Source organism: Canis lupus, chromosome 27 (genome assembly GCF_048164855.1).
Source record: "Canis lupus baileyi chromosome 27, mCanLup2.hap1, whole genome shotgun sequence".
NCBI classification, from domain to species: Eukaryota; Metazoa; Chordata; class Mammalia; order Carnivora; family Canidae; genus Canis; species Canis lupus.
The window spans coordinates 15,433,669-15,460,212 of record NC_132864.1 but is presented as its reverse complement, the minus strand read 5'-3'; the positions used below and the strand labels follow the sequence as shown (position 1 = coordinate 15,460,212).

The 26,544-nt window shown below is 46.7% G+C and overlaps 1 protein-coding gene across 18 annotated transcripts in view; it reads right to left on the bottom strand.

The window, feature by feature from the left end:
- The window catches only part of CUX2 (cut like homeobox 2), a 282,802-nt gene that overhangs the window by 45,606 nt on the left and 210,652 nt on the right, over positions 1-26,544 (bottom strand). For 17 of the 18 annotated variants that reach the window (XM_072801903.1, XM_072801918.1, XM_072801901.1 and 14 more), the window contains one exon: positions 15,496-15,574. In XM_072801903.1, coding sequence (XP_072658004.1) covers positions 15,496-15,574 — 79 coding nt within the window. Of the gene's footprint in view, positions 1-15,495; positions 15,575-17,890; positions 17,925-26,544 lie in introns of those variants that run through there. The other variant, XM_072801916.1, reaches the window with a different exon arrangement.

Genomic DNA, 26,544 nt, shown 5'->3' with positions numbered 1-26,544 from the left:
TGTAGAGTGTGGTTGTGATACCTGGATGAGAGAAGGTAGATAGAGATTTGCACAGTGCTGGGTGCATAGCTGGGATTGGGAAGTGTGATAAGGCTGCCATCACCTGAGGGGAGGCAGCATACCTGGTCTTGTGGTGACCTGGAGTCCAGCTGTCTGCTTCGTGATGATCTGTGCTGTCTTGGGACCAGATATGGTCTCATATATTCTCATCAGTCCCCAGGAGATCCAGAATCCAATAATCCTGCTTTGAACTCTGGGACCCAAATATTCCAGCATGGAACGTGCTCTTGGAGAGGGGCTTAGAGGGTCCAACACTCCCTACCTCAGGGCACAGAGGGGGAAAAGTGGGGTCTTGTGACTTCCCTGAAGTCTATTAATAAGTTGGCAAGACAGGTCCCTGGGCCTCTTCTTCCCATATTTCCTTCCTGGTTCCCTGATTTGAGGGAGAAAGTGGCAGGTATTCAGGTAACTTGGCCAAAGTCAGGCTGTGACAAAATCTAACAACTAAAGCACTTTACCTGAGTTAGGATTCCTACCATCCTCACCACAGCAGTATGAGGTAGGTACTGTTGTGTTCCTATTTTATAGGTGGGGAAACTGAGGCATAAGGGGAAGAATGAAGTCATTTACCCAAGGTGAGGCCCGGGAAGGTCAATGTTGCTATTCTCCATCTTCCAGACAAGAAAATGAAGGCCCAGAGAAGAGATGCCATGTGCTGAAGGTCATCTACTCAAAAGTGGCAGAGGTGGGATTCGAACATAGGGTGCCAGGTGATTCTTTGCAGGAAGCCAAGCTGCCTAGAGGCAGGGCATGGGAATTTTTTACTATTAGGCCAGAAGCATGAGACTGACGGTTCTGTTCTTGGCCTTGCTGTTGGCTTGCTGTGCGGCTGTAGACAAAGCACTAGACCTCTCTGGGCTCTTGGTCCAAATTCCTATTACATGTATATCAACACTGGATGTCAGTAAGATAGGGCTGGAGTCCTGCCAAAGTGAGTGTTTTTGGCCCTGGGCTTATCCCTTAGAGCTGGGATGCTTGGCAGAAAAATTATATTAAACACCTTCACAGGTTAGCTTGACACAAGAGGTGCGAATGTTGTGAATTCCTAAACCACCCTCAGACAAAGGGAGAGGAGGCTGGGCTGGGAGGGTCAATTCCCTGCTGTGACATCTACAGAGAAAGTTGCTCAAGCTGTGTGTGTCCCTGTTCCTCCATCAGTAAAATGGGCACAATGGGACATACTGCATGGGTGGTACAGGGAGTCCATGGGCATGCTGAGCCTCATAACGGTTCCTGGCACCCAGCAGACTCTGAGTGAGTGTCGCCCTTATGGCTATGACTTGTGGCAGCCATGGAAACCTCCTGCAAGAAGTCAGTGGCACACCACATGCTTCCCATGTAGGGTAGTGTCAGCTCAGAGGCCATGCTTGCCTGGGGCTGCTCCTAGCCCAACTTAGCTTGGTAGAGGTTGTAGAGCTGGGCCATTCCTGATGATGCGGGACAAAGCAACCCCCGTATCATGGGCTGAACTGTGTCTCTCCAAATGCATGTGTGAAAGCCCGAAGCCCCTGATGTGGTTGTGTTTGGAAATAGGGCCTCTGAAGAGGTAATTAAGGTGAAGTGAGGACACAGGTTAAGGTTCTAATCCCATAGGACCGGTGTCCTTCTATGAGGAGGAAGACACCACAGCTCGCTCTCTCCCTGCACGTGCACAGAGGAAAGGCCACATGAAGACAGCACAGGCAGCCATCTGCAAGCCGGGCGGAGAGTTCTCATCAGAAACCAGCCCTGCTGGCACCTTGGTCTTGGACTTCAACCTCCACCACTATGAGAAAGAAATTTCTGATGTGTAGGCCACCTGGTCTGTGGTATTGTTAGAACAGCCTGAGCAGCCTGGGACCCTTTGCTCGGGTATGTCACCCTCGCAGGGACTTTCTCAGAGCTGTACTGAAGTCTGAGGGTCCTCCCACCAAAGATTCTTCCTCCCCTCACCTCTAGGCTCGGACCAGCATTGTCATCTAAAGGCTCTCCCTGCCTCTTCCTCTCCCTCTCCTTCATCCTTCATGGGCATTTCTCCCAAAAAACCTCTTGCTTGTCTAATACCATCTTGGCATCTGTCTGCTTCCATAGGACCAAAACCAACACATGACTCCTCTTTCTCCTCTTGGACTCAGTTTTCCCATCTGTAAAATGGGGACAGCCATAGTGTCTCCCCTTGGAGCTGCTACTAGGATCCAGAATCTGTGGATGTGAAACCCATGGTGTGGTGCTGGCACTTTCTAGTGAGGAGTCTGGAGTGGGCAGAGCTCACAGGGGGCCTACAAATCCATGTACAGGCTTCGCTCAGCACGTTTGTTGAACACCTGTGGGGGCCACGGTGGCGCCTTGTCTGTGTGGAACTGACATCCCAGTCAGGTGATTTATAGGTGGGGAAACTGAGGCATAAGGGGAAGAATGAAGTCATTTACCCAAGGTGAGGCCCGGGAAGGTCAATGTTGCTATTCTCCATCTTCCAGACAAGAAAATGAAGTGGGAAGTGCCTTGTTCTATTTTGCCTTTTGCAAAGGCTCTTCAGGTTGTTGTGTGAAAAATGAGCTGTAGAGGGAGCCAGAGGGGAGGCTACTGGGGCTGTCCAAGCAAGCGCTGGGGGGTCAGGGAGGTAGCAGAAGCGGAGACAGTGCTCAGATTGCAGAGGCAGACCCGAAGAACTGATGGGGCATGGTGTCTAAGGTGAATAGTGTTCCCCCAAATTCAGTCCATCCAGAACTTTGGAACTTGATCATATTTAGATACAGGGTCTTTGCAGAAGATCAAGTTAAGATGAGGTAAACCGGATCGGGGTTGGCTAATCCAATGACTGGTGTCGTTATGAGAAAAGGAGATGGCACAGAGAGACACACAGAGATGTCCCTGCAAAGATGGAGGTGGAGATTCAAGTGATGCGTCTGCCACAAAGGATGGCTGGCCACCCCCAGAGGTGGGAGAAAGTACTGGAACAGTTCTCCCTTGGAGTTTCCAGAAGGAACCAACCCTGCCAACACTTCGATTTTGGACTTCCGGCCTGAACTGAGAAACTGAGAAAATAAATTTCTATGGTTTCAAACTACCTAGTTTATGGTAATTTGATATGGCAGCCTCAGAAAACTAATACACCATATTCTGGAGGACACGAGTCCACAGCTCTATTGACAGAGCTGTGCTTTCCCCCATTCGCTCCACGCCTCCCTCCTAGCTTCTGGTGTTGCTGGCAATCCTTGGTGTTCCTTGGCTTGTAGTTTCTTGGCTTTGGCTTTATTATCATATGGACTTCTCCTCTGTGTGTCTCTCTCCTCTTCTTCTAAGGACACCAGCATACTGAATTAGGGCCCACCTGATGACTTTTTATCCTGATTAAATCTGTAAAGACCCTCTTTCTAGGGGGATCCCTGGATGGCTAAGTGGTTTGGTGCCTGCCTTTGGCCCAGGGCGTGGCCCTGGAGTCTCAGGATCAAGTCCCACATCAGGCTAGCCTGTTTCTCCCTCTGCCTGTGTCTCTGCCTCTCTCTCTCTCTGAATGAATAAATAAAATCTTTTTTTTTTTTTAAAGACCCTCTTTCTAAATAAGGAAACCAGAGGTTAGGACATTCATGGGTACCAGAGATTAGGACCTCCATATATCTTTCTGGGGCACACAATTCAAACCATACCATGTGATAACTGTGTGGATACCAACTGTGAGAGAGGCAGGGCTGAGGAGCTGCCAAGACTCCAAGTCCCACAGGAACAAAGTCCTCACTCAAGTCTAATTTACTTCCCTCCTGCTGCACCCATCTCACCTGGCATCCAGGCAACAGGCCTGTTGTGTAAGAGAAAGCAACAGGTCCTGGGCTCTCACTCTCCTGCATTTTTTTCTTCTGCAACTACTGAGGCATCAGGCCATGTGTTGAGTAGGGTCCCTGCTCTGAAAAGTACACAGCAATGATGGTCTCTTACTTCCCCAGGCATTTTCAACCCTTTATTTCCTCCCCGTTGGTGCAGTGTGGGAATTCTTAGATTTTACAGTATGTGGGAAACCCATTTCTTCTCACTTCCCCTATTTGGGAGAAATCCATGGAGCCCTGAGCTACACTGCCAGGGGCCGAGTTAGGGAGGAACAACATTACTAGCATCCAGACCACTGGAAGATCTGCCAAATCACACGTAGGTAAAATGTTCGGCTGTGGTGGCTGGCAAATCCAAGTGTTTCCTGCTTACTTTGTCCAACAGCATTATTTGATCCATCAGCTAAATGTCACTGGCTGCTCTTACAAATACAAATTGAAAGAGAGAGAAGTGACAACAGATCTTTAAAATGTTTGGAAGAGGTTTTGCAGAGAACCTGACAGTCACAGGGATGGGGGGCATCTTGTGTAGTTCTTTAGGCTTCCCTTTCCCTGTGGGGCCCTGCTCTGGCCTTTCACATAGTAGGTGCTCAGTAAACATGGATCGTGTTAAGCTTCTAAGTCTGATCATTTCTTACAGCAACAATAGGAAGCAAATAAGACCCTCATACTGTTATTTATTCATCAGTACCTTTTTACTGAGCACCTACTATGTGCCAGACACCATTACTTCAGCTGCCAAATATTTTCTGAGCATCTGCTGTGTGCTAGGGAGATGAAGGTAGAGGCCTCAGAGGTAGAGCAGTGAAAAGGAATTTCTGCCTTCCTGGGGTTGACATTCTAGAGAGGAGAGATGGATAAAGGACAAATAAACAAAGGGCAGTAAGGGGGTAGGGAAGAAGAACACAGGGTCAGGGCAGAGAGTGACCTGGCATGTGTGGTGTGTGTGGGGGAATGCTGCTACTGGAAGCAGGCTGGTCAAGGAAAGCTTCTTGGAGGAGGTGACATTGGAACAGAGCCTTGAAGGAGACGAGGGAGCCAGTAGGGGGAGAGAGAGAAGAATCTAGACATAGGTAGCACCAGGAGGAACAGCCCCCATCAGACCAAGAAACAGTGGTGGACCCTTGTGGCCAGCTGCCCACCACCTGCCCCAGTTACTGTCCCCAAAACACAACTTGGCTCAATCTTCACAATCAACCTATTTTACAGATGAGAATGTGGGGCTGAAAGAGGCTGGCAATGTCTGGGCAATTCTGGTGCCAGCTTCACCTCCCTTCCCTATAGGCTGGTCTGGGTGCTGCTGCTGAGGGGGAAGTTGGGTTCAGAGCAGGCTCTGGCCCTCTAAACACTAGTTTTTGGTCTTCATTCTCAAAACTCCAGCTACCATCAACCCTGGAGCAGGTGGGGCACCCACATCTGGGAAGCTAGGGTATGGGATAGAGAAGACTCTCATCCAGTGTCCTGAGCCAAAAGCTCTGGGCAACTTACATTTTTTCACTCCCACCCCAACATATGCTTGATACTCTGCATATATTCACATCTCATTTAATCATCAAAACAATTAAATCATGTGAGAGATGGTTATAGCCTCATCTTCCAGATGAGAAAACTGAGGCCTAGCAAAGGAAAGCCATTTGTTTAAGGTCACCAACCTAGAAAAAGGCAGACCTGGTTTGAACCCAGTATAGCCCAAATGCCAGACCCTGGCATACTCACTTCACAACTTCTGCTGTATCCACCTGCCCCTAAAAGATTACCAACTTGACATTTGTCCTTACATGACTTCACTCAAAAATATTTTAAAGGAATATTTTGTTACATTATTGTAAACAGATAATTGGGATCCTGTATCATAAATAGAAGATGCTTTAAATCATAAAAAATAGGGGGCGCCTGGGTGGCTCAGTTGGTTAAATATCTGCTTTTGGCTCAGGTCATGATCTTGGGGTCCTGGGATCGAACCCTACTTGGGGCTCCCTGCACAGCGGGAAGTCTGCTTCTTCCTCTCCCTCTGCCCTCTCCCCTCCTTGTGCTCTCTCTCAAATAAATAAATAAAATCTTTAAAAAACCCCATAAAAATAAACACAAAGAGGGAATGCGTGGCTGGCTCAGTTGGAAAAGCATGCAACTCTGGACCTCGGGGTTGTGAGTTCAAGCCCCCATGTTTGGTGAAAATTAATGTTATTAAATTCTAGTTAGACTCTGTTGCTACCCAAAAAACTGTAAGCTTGAGGCTGGCTGGCTCTCCCTTGGCTAAAAAGGGAGACTCACAGGTATTCTATAGGTGTTTAAGATACTCTAGCTCCTTCCTGAAACTTTATCTAGAAGTAAATAGAAAGAGGACACCTGGCACACAATGTGTTCCAAGTTTCAGTGTTGTGCCAGGGTAGGGCGAGGCTGTTTCCTACGTCAGGTGCCCCCCCCCTTGGGGGAAAATGCTGGGTCCCACCAAGCCCCCACTCTCCAAAGTGACCCATGTCCCCACTCTGGTGTCTGGCAAGCCTCCTATCCTGTTGTCAGGAGTAGTGACACAGAACATCCCTACAACTCCTCGTCCGGAGCCGGGGAGCCCGCGGTTCTGCTGGGCGCAGCACTTCCATCGGAGACCTTTCAGCCAAGACACACAGCTGCCCAGGGCTGTGAGCAGGACTCCTCACTTCACTCCTGACAGACAGTCAGTATGCAGAGGAGGGCAGTGGCAGTGGGAATCAAATGGCCTTAGATCCAACCCGAATGAAAAACCCCCAAACGGGATCCCACATCAGAAATGTTTGACGACAGCAAATCTTTTGGATTAATCAAGTACGCCGGCAGACACAGAAGATCTAACATGAACCATCCGAGGTGGCAGGTACTGACGGGAGTGCAGGGAGGGGAAGAGTGTCAAGAAGCAGAGTGCCTTTGTCTTACAGCCATCAACCTGCTCTTTATGCATAAACTGCTTAATAAAATGACTAATTCATTTTGGTTACATTGGATCTAACCCCTTAGAGAGTACTGCCAACGGAAATGTAATATATTAATACCACGCCAGGCTTTACAAAGGCCCTGTCTGAGGAGACGGGTAAAACATTATCTATTCCATCTTCCACCACTAGCTGATGCTGTTGGTGTTTTTTCAGAAAGTATCTATGGGGTTGGGGCGGGGAGCCGGGGAGCTAGGAAAAGCTGTCTCATTCCTCCCACTGTGTCCATCTGAAGGAAAGTGGCATTCAGAGCTTTTTTAGGAAAGCTAGAGCCGTGAAGGCTGTCCGAGAGGCTGTTTAGAAACACATATATGCAGAAGTATGCGTGCGCCCCTCCAAAATATCTTTGAGACAGAAGCCTTCTCCCATCTGGGCCCAGGCTCCGGGCGCCTGCATGGGTGGGAGGCTCGGGCTATTGACAGCATCATCGAGACTAACTCTGATCTTTTAATCTTAACTTTTTGATAGCAGATGGGGTGTGGGGCCCTTACACACAGCGTGAGCCATGTGTCCGCCCACCCGCTCTTCTCTCCATTGCCAGGGCCGGCTGCTCTGGGGGTATTCTGGCTTCAGTAGAGGCAGAGAGGCCGGAGAAGGTCTTCCTTCTTGGCACGGGATGGTGGTGGCACTACAACAACACCAACATAGCTGCAGTGACTATTTGCTGAGCACTTACTAGGTGCTAGACACTCAGAAGGACTTTTCTATCCTTTACCATGATCACTCCTTTCAGAGGTACCAGGAGGTAAGTGTGATTTCCAGAACAGGAAACAGGCTGAGAGGTAGAACCAGTCACTCAGAGTCACCCAGCCAGGGAGCACCAGAACCAGGATTCAAAGTCATTCCATTTTAGTAAAAATAAAGTTCCATATACTGAGTTTCACAGAAAGTTCCAGGCAATCAGGGACAGTGTATGTGTTTCTGTTTGTTTGTTTGTTTTTGTTTTTTTGCACCCACCTCCACCCAGTAACAGTGTGTTTTGCTAAAATTCATGCTCCTGGTGGTGAGCGGAGCGTTCGGAGGACAGGAGTTGCTCAGTATTTGTCTAATGAATTGCATGGGGATACTACTCCATACCAAGCACCATGCTAAATGTTCTCCATTCTCACTGAATCCACCCGATTGATTTATAATTAGGTAAGATTATCATCCTATTTTAGAAATGGAGAAACTGAGAAGCGGCAAAGTGAAGTATGATATGGGAAGGCACAATGGCAGAAGGGGGACTTGCCCTACTCTGTAGTAGGGTCTTTTGGCCTGGAGTCCTGCTAGTGTTCCTTCCAGCTTCACTCTGCTCCTTGAATTTCAAGCTCTGTGACCGTTTCCCCTCAACCAAAGTACCAGGCTTTGGAGCCCTGGGCCGGGAGAAGGAGGAGTTCTTGGCTAGTGGGGGTTAACTAGTTTCTCTTCTGGGTAACACACCTGCATTTCATTTCACCCAAGGGCTCATCTTCTTAGTCTAGAACCTCTCAACTGGCAACAAAGCCCCTCAGATGTTTGTCATTCTTTTTGGAAGCCCAACCTCCCATGGTTTTGTCCAATTCCTTGTAATTTTTAAATTAAGCCTGCATGTAGGTTAGGGGCTGGGGGTCAAGATTCAGGCTTTACCATCTCTCTGCTGTGTGACCTTGGGCAAGTGACTTGATCTCTCTGAGCCTATATTTTCTCAGCTGCACAGAAGGACAGCTTGTCTACCATCAAGGGGGCTGTGGGGATCATGAACTCACTTCTGGGAAAGGGCCAAGTGCACTGCCTGTCACATGAGAAGCACCCCCACAAACAGTCCCACGAGGATGGTGGCTTATGCTTTAGAACCAAGTACAAAGGCTGCCTTCTCTGAAGCACCCCCTCTGGCTGTCTAGCCTTGGAGTCCTTTTTCTGCTCGGTGTTCTGGCCATCTGTCTTTGGGTCATGTTGTCCTTGCCGGATGCAGAGTCTCTGAGGGCAGAGGAAGGCTCAAGCTTGCCTTCCCAAGGGGCTCAGCTCTAAGCAGGTGCTCAGAATGAACTGATGAAAAGTCACCATTAACATGCCTGTCTTTCCTTCTAAAAAGCAACAGCTGTGCATTGAGCAACTACTGGGTACCAGCATCATGTCAGATGCTTTCATTTAATCTTCCTCCAGCCCTTAGCCACCACGATTAGTGAAAATGAGACAAATGGCTGCAGTGAGAGAGCACTTCTGTAGGGGACGTGGCAAGGGTCAATGGTGGGGTAATACCTTCTAAAGTTAACTACCATCTTTGGGAAAATCTGGCCTTGTTTCCTACAGGATCCACTAAGCAGAGGCATATTCAGGGAGAAAGGGACGGAAGTGAGAGCAAACAGAAACCTGGGTTTCTCACCACACTAAAATCCTCTTTTCTGTATTTGTGAAGGTGGCTTATCCACTAGATGGCAGTAGAACTAGTCATTTGGGACAAACGCAAAGCTAAATGCTTAACCTCCCTCACTACTTCCATCAACATATACTTAAGATGGTTCAAAGATTCATATTTTTAAAAACTAGGGTCACAAAGTACTAAAAAGTCCCTACGACTTTCAAGAAATAAGGGGTTTTAAAAAATATGACATGAAATCCAGAAGCCATGAAAAGCCAAGTTTTGTTAAGAATTCCTACTTTCTGCAAATATTTTTTGAATGCTTTCTGTGTACCATATACAAGAGATATTATAAACAAAAGGCAAACTAGGGGAGAAGATATGAGACATGTTTACCAGGACAAAGGTTATTCCTAAAATACAATGTCTATAAATCAATAAGGAAGTGATCTCTTTGACAGAAAAAATGGGCTACAGACACGTGAACCAGGGATTCACAAAAGAATATGAGTAGTTCATAACATATGAAAAGATATTTAGTGTAACAATGAGTACAAAATAAATCAACAAGGAGAAAAAAAATTCTTATTCTTTCTAATCACTGATCCTAGGTTTGGGGCCAATGCATGGCTACAATCTGTTTTCCTTCCCAAGGTTTCTTCCTTGTCCTCAGAACTACAGTACAGTACCAATAAGCTGTTTATTCCTGAGCACCCTAAATGCCCAATGTTGGCGAAGGGGTCCAGCAAATTATAGCATAGTCACACAAGAGACCATTATACACGATGAACCAAAGTTACTCAGGATTTTTAATCACACAGGGAAATACGTACGCTCATGTTGGGTAAAAGGAAGGATGATTCAAAATGGCACAAGCAGAATGAACCACCGTTTTGAAAATGTACACAGGGAAAAGATCAGAAAGAAAAACAGTGTTCCCACTGCTTCTCTGGCAGAGTTTTCCTTCCTTCTTTTCACTTTTCTGTATTTTCTGAAGTTGGCAGCATGCATATGTGACTTTTATAACAGGGGAGAAAAAAATTAAGACCCGACACACACATAGGAAAAGTATTTTCCTATTCCAGACTCAGTAACCCGTTGCCTAAACTGCTCATCACCCCATGTCCTCGATAACTGACAGAACCTTGTAAGATCAACAGCAAACACTTGTGATCCATGTAGCTTATACTCTGATGTCAGCTTTGCGATGGGGTGCTGGTTATTAGACCCTGCCAAGTGCTTTTGCACCTAGTTTAGTGAATCTTCATGTCAAATGATGAGTACATTCTATTCTTATACCTCTGCTAAAGACATAGAAATCAGAGCTCAGAGAGGTTGGAGCCCTTGCCCAAGGTCACACAGCTCAAAACCACCAAATGGAGAGTCCTACCCCACTGGGTCTGACTCTGCAGCTTGAGCACCTAAGCTGACCAGCTTTGCCTCCTGAAAGAAGAAGCAAGGAGAGTAATGCCTGTCAGTAGTTGTCATCTCTTGCACTGGATTTTTAAAGACCAAAGTAAAGCAGAAAAAACGTTTTGGGGGCACTCACCTCTCTTCTTATCTCTTCAGCAGTGCTCCTCTGCCTGCCCTCTCACTTGCACTCTCCTTGTTTCCTTTTCTTCTCCTTTTCTTTCTTTCTTTCTTTCTTTCTTTCTTTCTTTCTTTCTTTCTTTCTTTCTTTCTTTCTTTCTTTCTTTCTCTTTCTTTCTTTCTTTCTTTCTTTCTTTCTTTCTTTCTCCTTCTCTCTCTCTCTCTCTCTCTCTCTCTCTCTCTCTCTTTCTTTCTTTCTTTTTTTCCCCTTTTACTTTTAACTAATCACTCAGTTAACAAGTTAGCTTTGTGAAGCTTGGGTCGGTACCTAGTGACTGTGAGCGCGATAAAGAAATCAGCCGCCACCGATACAGAAGTCAGAAAGGTTTAAATCAAATCATCCTCCACAACAATGACATTAATTATGCTTTTAACACGTTTTACTGCTTTTTTTTCTCACTTCACGCCACATCTGTGTGAACAATATCCAAAAGATTTACGGTTTTCTTTCGTAATTACAGACATACAGGCTGCACACTTATCAAAATACTTGCTGAGCAATCACGCCATATCGCATTCTCTGCCAAAGATTTGTGTTGGCAGCAGTCATTCAAAACAAAAATGTTGAATCAGGACTTGTGTGGCTTTGGAGGGGGGTGGAAAGTATTTCGACAAATAATTTGCCTGTCAAGAAATATAAAAACAGGAGAGTGTGCATCCTAGCAAATTTTCCAGGAGTGTTATTTTCCTGGAGGGGGTTGGAGCAGAGCGTGTGTGTCCGGGGGGTGGGGGTGGGGGGACAGTGCGCAGGGAAGCTCTGAGCACCAAAAACACATCTGACATTTGGTTCTTGTGTCTGAGGATAAAATTTAATGAGAACAAAAATATGTCTTCCTAATTCCCCTAAGAAATCATTAAAACATTTTGTTATTCTTAAATGTCTCGAAAATGAATTAGAGCCCCTAAAGGGGCCGTTCGAAGGGTATGTCTTCATCAGTTAAGGCTCCTTGTTCTCCAACTCAGTGACAGCTAGGGACGTACATCTCCCCCGCCTCGCCATTTCTGGGGAGCAGAGCTGGAAAATCAGACGTATGGAGTCAGCACCAGACTTGGAATGACCCTTTGGGGAGAGGGGCAGGAGGGCATGAGGACCTTCTGGAAAGCTCTGCACCAGTCTTGGGAACTCTCACAGACCGTGGCTGGAACGCTGGCCGTGGCAGTGAGTTAACGGCCCTATCTCCATAAAGATGAAGGTTTCACAGTGAATCCCAGAATGAATGACTCTCCCTAGCAGGAGCAGGAACCTCTTCTCACCCTCAAGCACTAGGCTTGCTGTAGCTCCCCTAGGTTTGCCACAAGCAGTGATTATTCCAGCGATGATCTAGCCACCTCTGCCACAGTAATGCAAGCTCCCTGAGGGCTGGGCTTGTGTCTGCTGTTTGCAGGCTTACGGCTAGGTTCTCAGTGTCTAGCAAGTGCCAGGCACACAGCAGGCACTTAATAAATGCTATCTGAGTAAATAAACACATGACACGCAGAGGGCTCCAGTTGAAAGAGCACCTTTTCATTCAAATAACCCCTCCCCTTTGCATCTGAGTCTTATTTCTAATTCATTCAACAATTATTAGGTGCTTACTGTGTACCAGGTTCTGGGTATCCAAATTCAGTATGACTCAGTCCCAGGCTTAGAGAATCTCACTTCTAGGGAAGCCAGACACATACATGAAGACAAAAGTAGCTCAGTATCCAATTTATACAAGAAGAGGCTGAGGCTTAGGAGGTAAATTAGTTCATCTGCAGTCACCCAGGGAGTAAGTGGTCCAAGTAGGATTCCAACCTGAGTGGAACCCTGCGCCTGGTAACGCAAGCCAGGTTCAGTGCTGCCCCCTGGTGCTATAAGGGATGTACACTGGGTCCAGAGGAGGATCCTTGTGTGGGGACTCCTAGGAGACATCTTTGGGGTCTCTTATGGGTTACTCTCCAATGTCATTTCTTGCTGAGCCTGTGGGGCCTTAAGGATTGAAAAATGATAGTAAATAAGAGGGCTTATTTTACTAATTTTTTTTTCCCAGATGCCTCTGATGAGAGTAGAGACATAAGCAAAGTACCTGCCACGAGCGGGACCTCTCAGCTACATGCCTGGTGTGGTCCTCAGTGAGGGTGACAACAGCCGGGCTGCAGACATGGCCATCTCTGCCTCATGCCCAGGGCCACGTTCTCATGGTGGGCATAGAGCCCCAAGGGCTGTACTGTCTGACCCCAGTCATTCTCACTGCCAAAACATCCTCAGTGAGGAGACCCACACAGCATGCTGCCCTCTTGGGAGTGAGGAACCAGTGGGCAGGATCAGGGCAAAGAGGATGGAGTCTGCATACCCCTCCTCAGTGGGCTGAATGGTGGCCCCCAAACAGATATGTCCTAATGCCTGGAGCCTGTGAATGTGGCCTTATTTGGGAAAAGGGTCTTTGCAGATGTAATTAAGTTAAGGATTTTTAGAGAAGATCATCCTGGATTATCTGGGTAGGCTTTACATTCAATGACTAGTGCCCTTTTAAGAGAAAAAAGCTTTGGAGATTTGGAACCCAGACATATGGAGGAAGGGCCATGCAAAGACAGAGGCAAAGATTGGGGTGATGTGGCCACAAGGCAAGGAACACCTGGAGCCACAAGAAACTGGAAGGTGTAAGGAAGGACCTTCCCCTCGAGTTTTCAGAGGGAGCACAGCCCTGTAGATACCTCAGTTTCAGATTTCTGGCCTCCAGAACTCTGAGACAATAAATGTCTGTTGTTTGAAGTCCCCAGTTTGTGGTAACTTGTTACAGGAGCTCCAGGAAATAAACAAGGTCTCCTCTGTGCAGCCAAGTTGTGGCACAGAGCAGACGCTCTGGATGTATATGTTCAATGTGCTGAGACATGAGCCCCCAGTGCTCCTGGCTGTGAGACCTCAGGTGTCAGACTTGACCTCTGGGTATGCCAGTGAAGGGGACTGGGGGCCTGTCCTCCCAGGGCTGTAACACACAGAGGGTAGAACCACCTTTATACCAGGGGAGTGCTTTTTAAACTGACATGTTCACAGAGCTTGGGGAGCTTGCCTCTTCCAGTTCCTGGTGGCCTCAGGCATTCCTTGGCTTGTGGCCACATCACTTCAACCTGTGCCTGTCTTCACATGGTCTTCCCTGGGTCTATGTCCTCTCTTCTTCTTACAAGGACACTAGTTATTGGATTTAGGGTCCACCCTGCATCCGGATGGCCTCATCTCGAGATCCTTTAGTAATTACATCTGCAAAGACTCTGCTTCCAAAGAAGATAATATTCCAAGGTGCACGGTGGACAAACATTTTGGGAGAACACAATTCAAGCCACTCTGTTTGCTCAAGACAGATGGAATGAGGGAATTGCCCACCCACAAACACAAAGATTCCACAAATGACTCGACATGGAGTAGAAATGACGTTGACTTCTCCATGGCCTGGCTTAGCTGGGATTTCATTTTCTTCTTCATAATCCCCCAGCCTCAATCATCCAATAGCACTGATTCCTGCGGCTGTGTGGAAGGGCCCAGAAAGGACTGGGAGGCTGCCTAGGTGGAGGGAGTTTGCACAGAGGGTCCCCTCCCAGCCCTACCACTGTTAAATAAATCACTTACACCTCTCTGGGCTCCTTTTCTTTTTGATTCAAAAAATGAGAAGGTGGCAGAGGATGGGCCATTTTGGAAAAGGGAAACTTTTTTACAGAAATGAATCTACATATCTTAGGTGTACAGCTGAATGAATGTTTTCAAACTGTATAATCCACACCAAGATCAAGAAACAGCATCTCCGGCCCCCCGAGGTCCCTCCTGGGAACTACTGCCCCCTCCAAGAGAAACCACTGTCTTGACTTCTAACAGTACAGGTTAATTTTTTTTTTTTTAGTCAAGGTGAAATTCTTAGAACCTATAATTTATCATTTTAAAGCGAACAGTTCAGTGGGAGCTGACACATTCATGAAGTTGTGCAACCACCACCTCTATCTATTCCAGAGCATTTTTATCCCCCCAAAAGGAGATCCCGCACCCATTAGCAGTCACTGCCCCCCGGTCCTGCCCCAGCCCCGGGTAACCACCAATCTGATATGTCTTTTTAGATTTGCCTAGTTTGGACATTCCATATAAGTGGAATCTTATACTATGTGACCTCTGTGTCTGGCTTCTTTCACTCCGCATCATGTTTTTGAGGCACATCCGTGTGCAGGTTCAGTGCATCATATTCCATTATACCATATTTTCTTTATCCATCCACTGATGGACATTTGGGTTGTTTTCCCCTTTTGGGCATTGTGAATAGTGCCGGCAGATTATTTTTGCCTGTCTTCATATTTTATGTAAACAGAGTCACATAAGGATGTGTTCTTCTGGGTTGAGGTTAGCTATGCCATGTTGGGGAAACATCTGAAAGCTTTCCTCCAGCACCCTCAGCTGGCAGAGAGCACTGGGCACCATCTGTCCTTTGTGGCAATGGGATGGGGGTTCTGGCAGACAAGACACTTGGCTCCCCAAGAAGGTCCAGGTGGGAGATCTTGCCTGGAGCCCCCCAAAGCTCTCTGGCTAACACTGGAAGGTGGTGGGGGAGGATAGAGGAACTGTGTAGGGACATGTTACATAAGACCGGGTGTGGACCCTCTCACCCCTCAACAACTCCCACCTGTGGAGGGCCCAGCCTTGCCCAAGGGTCTTGGCTTGTCCCTAGATCCCACTGAGGGGAGACCCCTGTTTGATGACCTAACAGCTGGCTATTCCTTGTTGTTAATTATTCAATTATGGAATCCAAATGTATCTTACCTGGTGCTTCAATTAATTGCTTGTAAACACTCAGGAAAGCTGCCTCGGCCTCCTGACTTCTCTTACTAAGGGCCACCACCTTCGAAGACAAGAGAGAGAGAGTCATATGTAACCATGGCGTCTGAGTCTACAAAGCAATATGCTCATTTTTGATGTGTGCAAACATGGGATGTGGGGAAGGGAAGGGGAAATGAAGGTCAGAAGTATGGAGTTAGAAAGTCCAAGTTCAATTCCTGGCTCCACCATATTCCAGTTGTGTGGCCTTGGGTATGTCATTGGCATACCCTTAGTTTCCTCGTCTGGAAAATGGAGGAAAAACAGAATCTACCTCCTGGGCCTCTTAAGGGGGCTGAATGAAGCTGCATGTAAATGCTTAGCACAGCACCTGACACAGAGTAGGTTGCTAGCAGCTATTATTTTTGTTGTTGTTATGAAAGTGTAATTCTAGAGATCCAAATAGGACACATGCTCTGGGGGAAAGTGGGATACATCTGGGGAAGATTTCTTGCCACTGAAAATTAAACAGAAATTGTTCAAGCTCTCATGAGATGTCAAACAGCTCAACCAATGACTGATGGAAACATAAATGGCTGGATAATCCCATGGTGAAGAGCTACCTTCATGCATTTGTTCTCTTGCTCACAGACTTCTTCATTCTGTCAGTGACATTCCATAACATGAGTTTGGCCAAGACATTTCTAGGGCTCAGCACCATCTCGTCCCTCTCTGCCCCTGGCTACGAATTCCGAGCTCTGGCCTCACAGCTGCCTTGATGCTGGCTGCTGGTAGCCAGTCCCTCTGGCATAGTCCTGGGCCTCCCCTACATATGGCTGGAGCGAGCTCCTGGTACCCACAGGTCACTGTCTCTACATCTTCAAGAACACTCTGGGCGGGGTATCTCACTTTGGACTAGAACATCTTTATCTTCCCTGACAGAGATAGATATACCTCTCCCTTTGGTGCCAACTTCTTCAGTGATGAATCTACTGGGAGTATCTACTTGTAAATCTCCCTCCTTCAAAACCAGGCTTTTCTTACCAATCCCAGTGATGCCATTTGGGGGAGTGTCTGTTATCAAATTCCTTCCCTTGATGTGAGCTCTATGAGTGTACTGTCTGGTGCACAGAAGGTGTTCAACACAATCTGTTGAATGAAACAAATCTACGTGGGTTGCCCCAACTCTAGGTCCTGTTTGTGACACCATCCTGGAGAAATGACAGTGGCCAATTCTGAGACAGTTCATTCGTAGAAGTGGCCAGCTAAGGCACAAGCTGGAGCCAGGCCACTTGGGTTCAAATTCCAGCTCCACCACTTACTATCTTTGTGTCCTTCAGCAGACAGATCACTTCAATCCCTGTGCCTCTACTTCCCCTCTGTAAAGTGGAAATAAAAACATCACACTCACCCTTGCTGGAGGATCAAATGATTTAACACATGTATATAGCACTTTGTAAAACTCATGGGATGCATTATGCCCCAATATATGTCACCTCTTGGTATGACTGACCCCTTCCGTCTTGCCTATTATGAGGACAGGTTTTGTCCAGTGCTGGGTGATAAACCTCAGCTGTGCTTATCTGGTGTCCTACGAAGACCACCTGAGAAAGGCTCTGCCTTCACACATAGTACTGCACACTGTGAAGAATTTGAAAACTACAGTAGTTTCTCTACGGCTTCCAAGACGGCAGCCACAAATCACATGTGGCTACTGAGCATGTGAAATGTGGCAAGCACAAATCGAGATGTGCTGTGAGTGCAAAATACACATAAGGTTTCAAAGCCTTAGTACAAGAAAAAAGAACATACAATAGCTCATCAGCATTTTTTGTTATCGATTACATGTTGAAGTGATAACATTTTGGATATGCTGGGTCAAATAGAATCTTTTATTAAAATTCATACCTGTTTCCTTTTACTTGTTTTTTAATGTAGGTACTACAATCTGTAAAAGCTCATCCATGCATCACATTATATTTCTATTGGACAGCACAGCTTGAAGGTTTTATAAAGTCCACAGAGAATTCATTATTTAAGAGAGGTGGAGGAAAATGTATGGTGGATGTTGAGCAAATGATTTTGTAAAGGTCAGTTACAAAAGTTCCTTAAGCTGTCTTATTATTCTGAGAATAGTCTCTGGTCTTTTAAATCCCAGAATGAATAATAGTCTCTCATTCACTCAACAAACATTTCCTGAGCACCTGCTATGTGCTCTGTGGGCTGAGAACTCCTAGATGAATAATGCAGACTCGATCCCTGCCCTTGTGGGACTCTCAGTCCAGTGGGAAGATCAACATCAAAGCAGATTCTCCAGGTAACTCATCAATTACAAGTGCTAAATGCTTTGAAGGAAAAGTGCAAGCGGGCCTTGAGAGAGTATAAGTGGAGGGAGGCTTACCCATTTTGGTGGGTGGAACATTAGGAACTGTCTCCTGGAGAAGGAAAAGGCAATGGTGAACAAAAAGAATGTTCCAGAATCTAGGGAAGGGAAAAATCACCAAGTGTGGGAAGATTTTTGTTCTTGCTGAGATGGATAAGACACAGTTCCTGTTCTGGGGAGTCAGAGCTGAATGGGAGACACAGCTACGTCCAAGATGAACCATAATATAGGAGGAGGTGATGCAAACACTAGAGTGTCTAGAGTAATGTGAGGAGGGAGAAATTAATTCAGGGTTTGGGAGGGCATCCTCGATGGGCCAATAATAATAATAATAATAAAATATTATTATTCAGCATTTACCACGTCCCAGATAATCTTACCATCCATGGTCATCTCTCTCCATGGATACACCAATCATTGAAGGTCGCTGCTTTCATTATTCTCATTACACAGGTAAGGAAACTGAGGTTTGATGACACCGAATAACTTGCCAAATGTTACCCAGTAAGTAAATGGCAGAGTGGGATTCATACCAGGTCTGGGGGTTCAAATTCCTGCTCTGATCCCCTTTCTCCTAGATAGAAAAACCATCCTCGTCAGTGGAGATAGTTGCTTGGACCCCATGTGCTGCCTCATGACATCATCTATGGCTGTACCAGGTCATGGGGCTGCTGTGTTGCTGATCTGGAGCCCAGGAAAAACCATGAGAAATGAAAGCAATTCACCTCCTGATCCCTAGATGGAAAATTATCAAAAATCAGCCAGCAAAGTCTGAATGCTTCATTTTACAGTCATCTATGCTGAGCACATGTGGTGGATGGTGTTTGGTAAAAGGCATAAGAGTGTTCCATTGACTTGGGGTGCCTGGGTGGCTCAGTGGGTTAAGTGCCCGACTCTTGGTTTCAGCTGAGGTCATGATCTCAATATCATGGGACTGAGCCCCATGTCTGGCTCTGTACTCTGTTCAGAGTCTGCTTTGGATTCTTTCTCCTTCCCACTCCCTCTAGCTCACACTCTCTCAAATAAAATCTTAAAAAAAAAAAAAGAATATTCGACTGATTCTAAAGATTTTATTTTTTTAATTTTTATTTATTTAAAAAGGAACTCTGGGCAGGGGAGGGGCAAGTATCAGAAGATTCCTTTAATGCTTCCCTGTCCCTGCCTATAGTACATTCTGCTTTCTACTCACGGTGCTTATCAATTGGTAAGGGAGTGTTGTTTACCTGTGTGACTGTCTCCTTATGATATTGGTCTGCCTATTAGAGCTACAGTGTCCTATACGGTAGCCACTAGCACATGTGGTCATTGAGCACTTGAATGACTATTCCAAATTCAGATGGGCTGTAAGTGTAAAATATGGGATTTTTAAGGATGTAAAATCCTTAGGATGAAAAAAGGGTTATGAAATATCTCAGTAATTTAAAAAAATGTTTATGAGAGAGAGAGAGAGAGAGAGAGGAAGCAGACTCCCTGCTCAGCAGGTAGCGCTACTCAGGGCTCAATTCCAGGACCCTGAGATCATGATCCAGCCGAAGGCAGACGCTTAATCGACTGAGCCACCCAGGCCCAGGTGCCCCCCTCAGTAATTTTAAATCTAGATTATATGTTAAAATGATAACACTGTGGTCATATTGGGTTCAGTAAAATATATTATTAAAATTAAATTCACCTGTTTCTTTTTACTTTTTAATGTAGCTATTAGAAAAATTTAAATTACATATGTGGCTTACATTGTATTCCTAATGGATAGTGTTGGTCTAAATCAGGGATTGGCAAACTATGGTCCTTAGGCCAAATCTGGACCTTCATTTGTGTAAATAAAGTTTTATTGGAATACAGCTGCAGTCATTCTTATACTTACTGTCTATGGCTGCTTTGATGCTATAATGGCCAAGTTGCATAGTTGTGACAAAGACTCTGGCTCAGTCAGTATAGCATGCAACTCCTGATCTCAGGGTCATGAGTTTGAGCCCCAACTTGGGGGTAGAGGTTACTTAAAATAAAATAGGGGCACTTGGGTGGCTCAGTCAGTTAAACATGTGACTCTGTTTTGGCTCAGGTCATAATTTCAGGGTCATGAGACAGAGCTCCATGTTGGGCTCCACACTCAGCACAGAGTCTGCTTGAGGGTTCTCTCCCCCTGGCCCCCCCTCTCCTCACATGCTGTCTCTCTCTAAATCTCTGAAATAAATCAATAAATCTTAATAAAACAAAATAAAAAATTTATTTTCTGGCCCTTTACACAAAAAGTTTGCTGATCCCTGCTTTCAAGACTCATCTAATGGCTAGACAATATTTTCAAAAGCAGAGATAAAAACACATCCTAGAATGGCTCTCAGTTTTAATCAGTTCATGTTTAGAGCTTCCCACAGTAAATATGACTTGGAGACAGGGAGCCCTGTGGATGCCCTGCCTTGTTCAATTTTGTTTTATTTTATTTTTTTAAAAATATTTATTTATTATTTATGATAGAGAGAGAGAGAGAGGCAGAGACACAGGAGGGAGAAGCAGGCTCCATGCCAGGAGCCCGACGCGGGACTCGATCCTGGGACTCCAGGATTGCGCCCTGGGCCAAAGGCAGGCGCTAAACCACTGAGCCACCCAGGGATCCCCTCAATCTTGTTTTAGAACAATGACCCTGTCTGTTTCTAGAAGGCCAGGCCAAAAATCCTTAATGGCATCAGAGTCCAATCTGGTGATGAGCCTAATGTCATTAAGCATCTCTTGGCCTCAGTTTTTTCATCCATCAAGTGGGAAGAATACTCTGCTTAAGAAGCTGCTGGGGAGGAATGGGCCACCATGTGGCAAAGAGTCCCACAGAAGTTGGCAAAAAGCTTTCTAACAAAGCAATTAATTCTTCTTCCAACCACACAGAATGTCTTTTCCAAAGTCTGCAAATTTAGTGCATTTTACCCACGTGCCCAGACAGGTGAGCTTGGCACAAATAAAAGGCCATGTGTCTGTGCTTCACGGCTGGGCCCTACCACACAGAAGGGCGGGAGAAAGTGTCCAGAATGACAGATTTGGCTTGTGACAGGCAGATCTTTGAAGGCCATCTGGGGAAAGAGGAGGTGGCGGCCAGCTACAGACACCAAGAAGGTCACCATCAGAAATAGCTCAGCGTCTGATGGAGCACGTGGCATTTACACCACCCGCTGTAATATGAGGGGTGAAACTGTGTTTGGTCCCCCCGAGTATGAAAATAACAGGTGCAGAACCAGTTAAGTCAGGGGAGAGGCAAAAGCCTGTTCTAGCCACTTAGCTCTGGTCTGTCAAGTGGTTAAAAGTGGCAAATTTGGGGGCCTCCTGAGGCTGAGCTTCCATGAGCTGTCCGAACTCCTGGTGACAATATCTACTGGCTATTGACAAACTTCTCTGTTCAAGCTCTTTACAAAGAATGGCCAGAGCTTCTGGAAACTGAACCCTTATTCAGTGCTCAGTGCCTTATCTTTGGTTTCTCCCCCAATTCTCAGATGTGAGCGCTGTTATGGTTCCCATTCTACAAAGGAAGAAACTGAGGTTCAGGGAGGCCAAATCACTTGGCCAACGGAGAGAACCAGTTAGTGGCAGAGACGACCCAGAATCTTCTCATTCCTGGGCTCAGGCTTACAACCAGAAACTAGTGCTTCCCAAAGCATGTTGCATGGTCCCTGCGCCATGAAAAGGAGGACCTGTGATCAAGTCTGCACACGCTTCCCATGATACGTACAAAATATATCAACATAATGGACGCTCGGACAAGAGCTGTAGGAAAAAGTCCCCTTCAACTCAGTTTAGCCCAGTGTTTTCCCAAATGCATTTAGGCCACAGAACTTTTTTGCTTCAGAGAATAAACCTGGAAACTAGGGTTCCGTGAAACACACTGTAAGAACAGCTTTTCTTTACCACTGGGTTCTGGGCTCCGGGGGGGCGGTGGGCATAGTGGTTTCTGGGAGACAGGGCTGGGTGTGTCTGATGTGGTAGGATTCTAAAAGAAACTGAAGACATGGGTAATTGAGAGGAGGTAGGTGCTCTGAAGGTCTCAGGATCAGGACCTCTGAAGAGGATGCAGAGGGAGTGAGATCTGGGGGGAAAAGAAATCAGCTCAGGATGGCAAGGGGTGGGAGGTGGGGTGCCCTTTAATGCTCTCTGAGGCCTGGTTCTCCCTCTGGAGGCCTGGTGTGCAGATCTGAGGGGATGCATAGGGAGCACAGTGGGGCAGGAGGGATGGGCAGAAACACATGTAAGTAGCATGAAGAGATACAGGAGGAAGACGGCATGGAGTGCAAGGGGGTGCAGAGAGCTACGGTGTTCATGGTTACTGAGGGGAGACAGCAGGGAATAAGGGGGTCAGCATAAAGGGGGAGCAGGAACAGTGGGGGTGCATGGAGAGTGAGGGGGACAGGAAGAAACCCAGCAGCTGTGAATGGGAGAGCAAGGTGCTCACCCTGGGGGCTGCTCAGGGGCTAGGGAGGTCTGCTGCCCAGGTCCAGGGCCGTGCTGGGGAGGGGGACTAAAGAACAGATTAGGAAGGAGATAAATTCCTGACTCAGGACAAGGTGAAAGCTAAAGGTGGGGAAGGCTGTGGGGGACAGTTAGCTGAGAGAGGAGCAAACTCAGGGGGACACACTCAAGAACTATCTACAATCAGCTGAAGATATTTCTGGCCATTGTGTTGAGGGGAACAGATGCATTCTGAGCTGCAGATTTTCCAGAGGTAGGGGTGAACCAGGGGTGAGAGGAGGGTGGAAATTTTAAGAAGGCTCAGTCTTAGAAAGCTCTAAGTTCCCAAAATGGGTTACCTTATGAGATACTGAGCTCCCCATCGGGAGAGGCATTAAAATACGTAACTGTCTGTGAGGCTGTAAAGGGACTCAGGGAGACCTGCATATGGGGGTTTGGCAAGACTACCCACAAGACTTACATGCAATTCTAAGATGAGTCTGTGTGACAGATCCCTTTTATTGGTAGTGATATTCTGATTTTTTATCACTTGTGAAATGGGATAACATTTGTCCTGCTGGTATAGGAACTGTTATCATTAGTAATAACAGTGACTACTGAGCACTAACTCTGTGTCAGGCACTGTGTTAAGTGTTGGACATTACCTCCTTTAATCCTCCTAACTCTGAGGAGGTAGTATTACTGCCCATTTAGTAGATGAAGATATTGAGGCATGGGAGGGAGAAGGCCATACGATGTGGGAGCTGGAATGCAGATTCAGCTTAGCTGGATTCTGAAGCCCAGGCTTCTAATTCCCGCTTGGAACTGACTCTAGTGGGAGGTTTGTGGAAGCAGCTGGAATATGTGGGAGAGCTGGAGATCTAGATGGTCAGGGGACTGGGCACCAGGAGAAGCCAAGCACCTGAGTCTTCAGCAGAACCTGACTTCCCCTGCCTTACAAAGTGTTTGCTAGGAGCTCCATTCCTGGGTTGAGTGCTAACGCTCTCTCTTATAAATCATTGATGTGGCTGAGCAAATGAAAATTACAATTTAATGTAGGGGCTTAAATAAGAAATAAGAGTTTGACTCTTACTTTTGTTGGCTACTGTTGATCTGGGCTCTCGGCTCCTACTCAGGCAGGGCAGAAAGGCTGAGACCCTCGCTGGCCTTTTGAGGTCTTGGGGGGCATTCCCTGGAGGATCATGGGGGTCCCAGAAAGACCTCATCCTAGCAGCTCAGAAGCCAGCAATAGACATTTCTAGATCTCGACAGGATGGAACAGATTAACGCCTCTGGCCACCTGTTATTATTTTGAATCCTCAGGTGTAAATCCCTAATTCAAATTGGCCTCTGAGACCGCCCCCCCTTCTAGGGCCGCAGGTCCAGCTTCTAGATTCTCCCCTCAATGCCTCAGCCTGCAACAGTGATAGACATGGGCAGAAGCTCAGTAATTACAACAATAATACGTAATGTTTACTGAGCACCTACTATGTGTATGCCCAAGGGGCATCATCCCACTCCTTCCCCAAGTCCCTCAAACACATATTGAATACTTTATGTGCATTAATTCACTTGATCCTTGCGCAACTCCCATGAGGTGGTGTTACAGACTGAAATGTTTTTCTCTGAATTTGTATGTTGAAGCCCTAACCTCTAATGTGACTGTATTTGGTGATACAGCCTTTAAAGAGATATTTAAAATTAAATGATAACAGGGCAGCCCTGGTGGCGCAGCGGTTTGGTGCCGCCTGCAGCCTGGGGTGTGATCCTGGAGACCCGGGATCGAGTCCCGCATCGGGCTCCCTGCATGGAGCCTGCTTCCCCCTCTCCCTGTGTCTCTGCCTTTCTCTCTCTGTGTGTCTATGAATAAATAAATAAAATCTTTAAAAAAAAATAAAATTAAATTAAATGATAACAAAATGGCGGGTCCCTAATCCTATAGGATTAATACCCTTTTTTAAGATTATATTTTTTTATATAATCTCTACCCCTAATGTGGGGCTTGAACTCATGACCCCGAGATCAAGAGTCACATGCTCTATTGACTGAGCCAGCCAGGCACCCCAGGACTAATATCCTTATAGGAGGAGGAGGAGACCCAGGGATGCAGGAGCACAGAGGAACATAGTGAGAAGGCAGCTGTCTACAAGCCAATGAGAAAGAGAGCTCTCACCAGAAACCAATCCTGCCAGCACCATGATTTTATTCCTGCCTCTAGGACTGTGAGAAAATAAAATTCTGTTGTTTCAGACACCCAGTCTGTGATATTCTGTTACCCTCATCTGACTAAGACACGTGGGCTCTATGGTTATTACCATTTTAAAGACGAGAAAACCGAGGCACAAAGAGTTTATAAAGCAGCCAGTTATTCAGGAAGGTATAGGGTTTGGGCAGTATGCCTTCTTGAGGACTAAACTATTATTTAGATAGAGGGCAGAAAGAAGCCAGCAGGATGGCTGGAGATGGACAAATGGTTGTTGATGGGGACCATGTGACAGATGCCAAAAGGGGAAAGCAACTCTTTGATAGCAGAGACTTGAGATTTTAGAAACCAGGTCTCTTCCAGTAGGTTATACTCCCAGCTGGTTTCCACTGAATGCACTGGGCAGGGGTGGGGTGAGGTGGACGGGTGGGGGGTGAGTCATGCAGGCATCCTTTCCCTGAGGAGTCATTCCTAGACTTGTCCAGCTCCAGAAGCCACCTTCCCAACGCAGGGTTTGTCAGCTTAGGTATGAGCCCCACCGTGGGAGAGTGGGTCTGTCTGTTCACTGCTGTGTCCCCTTCATGCGACCTTATGCACTGCAGGTACTCAAAAATGAGCCTCAGTGTTTATGTGTCATCTTTGGGGTCATGTGATTCTGAAGCTGGAGAGAAACTGGTGGAAGTGGGGGTTCTCCCTATTGAACATCTCTTAAAGACAGGGGCTCGTCTAGGCACTGGGCATTCAGCACCAAGCAGGACTGAATCAAACCTGTACTCTCGTGGATCTGACACTCTAAAGTAAAGGCAGACAATAAAACAAATCTTACTATAGAATGTGTGAAAGTGACCAAAGTGTAAAGGAGGAAAATAAAGCAGGGAAAGGGACAGGAGTGTGGGGCAGGGTGTGTGCTGCCTAGCAGGGCCAGGGAAGGCCTTGGGACTAAGTTGTGCAATGAGTATATGGGGGAACAGTATTCTAGGCAGTGAGAACAGGAGGTGCAAAGGCCCTGGGGCAGAAGTGTGTTTGGCTTGTTTGAGAACAGTGAAGAGGCCAGTGTAGTGGGAGAAGGCGAGTGAAGGAAAAGAGATGGAGAAGGGCAGGGGATGGAACTGTGCAGGCCACTATGAAGACTTGGGACTTTTTCCTCCAATGGGGATAAGAAGTCATGACAGGGTTTTGAGTATAGAAAGAGACATGATCTGACAATTGTTTTAATAGGACCCCTTTGGCTGTTGCGTGGAAAATGGATGGAAACTGCCTGGGGTAGAAGCAGGAAGACCAGGGAGGTAGCTACTGTAACAGTCTGGGTAAGCAAGGACAGCATCCCAGTGCAGGGTGGTGGCAGTGGAAGTGGGAGAAATGCTTGGGTCTGGATGGATTTGAATTTGAGCCATAGGATTCGTTCCTCAGGAACACAGAGGCAATGTGGGGGCATTGAGAGGTAGAGGAGAATCAGGGAGACTCCACAGTTTGGGGGCACGAACAATTGGATGATCTCAAACAGCCCCTGCTATGATTTTTCCCCCTTCCTTCGCAGCCCAACACAGGACAGATCAGGAGTAGGCACTAAAACAACACTGGCTGAATGAACAAATGAATGAATGAGATAAGGAGGGACTTTAGAAGGTTCTCTGAGCTAATCTTTACAAACTACAAACTTAAATAAAACCTCTCATCAAGAAGGATGATGGAGGATAATGCCCTCCGAGTAGCCCAAACTAAGCTGTGGTCTCAGAGACTCTGGTAGGTCTCTTGCAGGCTATCAGATGGCATAACCGAGGAGCCTCCAGTGGGAGGGGACAGATGCCAGGATGTGCCCCAGAGGACCCTGGCAGTTGTCTTAGGGAAGCCAACAGCAGGGTGGGAAAGCTAGCAGGAGAAGCTAGACCTGGGAGTGAGCAGATGTGGGTTCTGGTTTCAGCCAGGGCCTCGCTTCCCTACTCATGTTTGAGAAAGGCCACATCTCCTGTCTGAGCCTCAGTATCCCCATCTGTAAAGTAAAGGTGCTGGCCTTAGGTTCCCGTCCTACTTTGTTGTGCAATGGCTC